Source organism: Microcebus murinus, chromosome 21 (genome assembly GCF_040939455.1).
Source record: "Microcebus murinus isolate Inina chromosome 21, M.murinus_Inina_mat1.0, whole genome shotgun sequence".
Lineage (NCBI taxonomy): Eukaryota > Metazoa > Chordata > Mammalia > Primates > Cheirogaleidae > Microcebus > Microcebus murinus.
In genome coordinates this window covers 34,163,318-34,166,520 of record NC_134124.1, presented here as the reverse complement: position 1 = coordinate 34,166,520, position 3,203 = coordinate 34,163,318, and the positions used below count along the sequence as shown (strand labels likewise).

Here is a 3,203-nt window from a genome sequence, read left to right as displayed (position 1 = left end):
CCCTGCGCGTCCTGCGGCGCGGCACGAACTGACCTGCACCGCCTCCTCCGCCGGGCGCCGGCCGGGACCGAGCTGAGGTGACGCCGACGAACCTTGGAGAAGTGGACGCGCCCCGACACCGGCGCTCGGCTTCTCCCGCGGTGCGGGCGGGGCTCAGGGCCCGGGTCGCCGAGCATTATTGGAACGAAAACGAAATAAAAGCGGCGTTAAGTGAAATAGCTAACTTTTTTTATTAAATAAAACGACTTAAATAAAGGAACGGAAGAGAAGAGTGGACCCAGCCTAAACGCAGGGCGCTCGGCCCTGGCGCTTCCCCCAACGGCCAGGGCGGCCGCCCCTCCTCCGGCTGCCCCGCGGGGGAAGCAGGTGACCGGTTTCTAAAGAAAAAAGCCAAAACTTTTATTATTTACACGTTTGGGCAAAAGTACAAAGTATAATACAGGCGCCCGGCCCGGAGGGTGCGGGCGGGGGGCGGAGAAACGTAAGGCGCTTTCTTTGTCAGGCCCGGGCCGGGCGGGCCGGGCGCGGGCGGGGGCTGGGATTGTGCGGCGCGCGGAGCCCGGGCCCTGCCCCTCCGCGGCGGGCCGGCTGCGGCCGCGCCCTGGGCCCACTGGAGCTCGGCGGCCCCTTCCCCTCTGGGCCCCGGTTCCCCCAGCCCGGCTGGGGGTCTGGGCGCCCCGCCGAGTGGGGGCGGCGATCTGGCGGCGGTGCGCGCTGGGGGCTCACACCAGCGAGGTGACGGCGGGGACCTTGGAACTATCCTCCTCCCAGGGCTGCAGATTCTGCAGAGCAAACAGCGACGAGTTGTGCAGACAGAGCGGGTCGGGCTGGATGGAGTCGTTGAGGCTCTTTTGGAAGGCGTCGTGTTGCAGCTGCAGCATGAGCCGGCTCGCCTGCTGCCGCTCCGCCTCCCGCTCCTCCGCCGTCTGCCGCCTGCGCGGGGGGAGAGGGACAGCGCCGTCAGGCACCCGGCGCGGGGCCGCGCCCCTCCCGGACCCGAGGCCGTGCGAGAGCGGGGGGCGCAGAACCCGTCTGACCTCCAGCCCTGGTTTTGAGCCCGAGGCCCTCGTATCCCGGGGGTGGGTTGGGACCGTTTGTTTTTGTTGTGCGCCCGGGGGGCGCCCGCCGCCACCTGCACGCCCGGGTATTGTGGCTTCGCCAACAATACAGATCGTTTCTTTCACGGGACAGCAAGGGCCGGGCGTAAGTGTAACCGATTCGGCCCTGCGGGCAGCGGGGTCGCGGGGCCGCGGGTGGGCGGACCGGCTTGCACCGCCCGCGGCCGCGTGAGTTCATCTCGGTCTCCAGGGCCCTGCCTCGAACCCCTTCCGGGATGCGGTCGCTTCGCCGTTTGCGGGTTGGTGCGGCTCCGAACGGGGTCGGATAAAAGCAGGGCCGGCTGGAGTCGAGACCCGGCGCGAGCGAGGGCCCCGGGGTCCGCGCGGCTTGTTGGAAATCGGAGCGAACGGGCTGGACGAGGCCGGGGAGGAGGGTTCGGGAGGCCCGTGTGCGTGTGTGTGTGCGCGCGTGTGTGCGTGTGTGCTGGGGAAGGGGAGGTGAGGGGAGATCGAACCAGCGTAAGAGACCGCACAAAACAGAGAGTTAGTTGGGGGCTCACGAGAAATACGCAGGGATGCGGGGCAGCCGAGGCGCGGAGAGCGGGATGCGGGGAGACGGGGCGCGCGAGGCCGGGGAGGAGGAGGCGGGGGCGGGAGGCCCAGCCCCCGGGGGGGGGCGGGTGAGGGGTAGCCGGGACGGGAGAGAGCGGACTGAGGCTGGGGCGGGCAGGGGCAGCTGAGGGCAGGTGCATTGGGGCCGGGGAGGCCTCTCTCACCGCCACTTGGTCCTCCGGTTTTGGAACCAGGTCTTGACCTGCGCATCCGTCATTTTGAGCGACTTGGCTAGCGCCGCCCTCTCGGCAGAGGCCAGGTACTTCTGGCGGTGGAAGCGCTTTTCCAGCTCGCAGATCTGCACCCGGGAAAAGGACGTGCGCGGCTTCTTACGCTTGGGCGGCGTCCGGTTCTGGTAGGGGTGGCCGATGCGCCGGGTCACGGTGAAGGGCGTGAGAGCGGCTGCCGCTGTGGAGACACACGAGGGCCCCTAAAGCCCAGCCCTGTTCGGTCGCCGTTCGGGCCCCAGGCGGACCCCGTGGCGCCCCGTGGGACAGAGTGCTCCGCTGTTGCGCTGGCCCGCGCGTCCCAGCGGTACCAAGCCGGTCGGTAGACGCCCCTGTCCCCTGCCCCTTCCCCCGGGCACGGGTTTATTTTCCTGCGACTCTCCGATTACCCTCCCCTCCACGGCTGCCCGGGACCCTGGGCGCTGAGGCCTCCGCCGCGCTTGGGCCTCTGGAATCGTTTCCGGGAGTGGAGCGCAAAGGGCGCGGCGCCTCTGGCACCCGGAGGGCGGAGGCCTGGAGCCGGGAGCCTGCGCTGCTCACCTGTGAAGCGGTCTTTCACGAAGCGGCGGCTGCTCTCCATCCAGGGGAAATTGAGGCCGCCCAGGCTGGAGACCGTGGGCACGGAGGGCATGGCGGGCAGCGCGCTCGGCAGAGGCGGCGGCACGGCCCCGGGCAGCGGCCTGTGCGCGGGCACCCGGATCACGCCGGCGGGCGCTAGGCTCAGGTTGACACTGTAAGATCCCGCGTCCTCGAAGGGCGCGCCGAGGCTGGCAAAGGAGGCGGGCAGAGACGGGTATGCGGCTCCCGGGCGGCCCCCGGGGGGCCCTCCCAGGTAGCTGGCGCCGTCGGGGCCCCGCGGGGCGGGCGCGCTGTCCTGGTCGGGGCTGTTGAGGATCTGGTCTATGCCGAAGCTGATGGGCTCGTGCGGGTGCGGGGTCTGCGCGCTGGCGGGCGCCTCCATCCTGGGCGGGCGGAAGGGCTGGGCCGGGCTGGGCGGGGAGGCGGCTGGGTCCCCGTTACGGCGCGGCCATGGAGCGCCCGGCGCCTCTCGTCGCACTGAAACTTTGCCAAGAGTGCGCGGGCCCGACAGGCTCTGTGTCATCTTTCTTGAACCGAACCTGGAGTTTCCGCTGCTAATTCCTCTCCCGCCGCAGCCATTGGCTGCGATCAACAAGCCTCTCTCCTCTCATTGGCTCCCGGCTTTCAATAAAGGCCTAATTCATGGAAATAGGAGCTTAGGGACTGTTCCAAGGTGACATCATTTTAACAAACGAACAATAGGTCAAATTTATTAGCCGGGATAATG

At 68.8% G+C, this 3,203-nt stretch overlaps 1 protein-coding gene across 1 annotated transcript; it reads right to left on the bottom strand.

Annotated features, from left to right (window-relative positions):
- Nucleotides 1-206: 206 nt before the first annotated feature.
- Nucleotides 207-2,976, bottom strand: TLX3 (T cell leukemia homeobox 3). Its single transcript, XM_012756983.2, has 3 exons — nt 2,438-2,976; nt 1,835-2,078; nt 207-933 (listed from the first exon to the last, which is right to left on the bottom strand). Exons 1-3 carry the CDS (start codon nt 2,856-2,858, stop codon nt 723-725), a joined length of 876 nt encoding a protein of 291 aa, XP_012612437.1. The 5' UTR covers nt 2,859-2,976; the 3' UTR covers nt 207-722.
- Between the last annotated feature and the right edge of the window lie 227 nt (nt 2,977-3,203).

Bases quoted from the DNA above. Each gene is read 5' to 3' on its own strand.
- TLX3 (XM_012756983.2), bottom strand. From the start codon at position 2,858: ATGGAGGCGCCCGCCAGCGCGCAGACCCCGCACCCGCACGAGCCCATC. The intron at 2,079-2,437 runs GTGAGCAGCGCA...GTGTCTCCACAG, and splicing joins CGTGAAAGACCGCTTCACAG to CGGCAGCCGCTCTCACGCCC. The intron at 934-1,834 runs GTGAGAGAGGCC...CCCCCCGCGCAG, and splicing joins AACCGGAGGACCAAGTGGCG to GCGGCAGACGGCGGAGGAGC.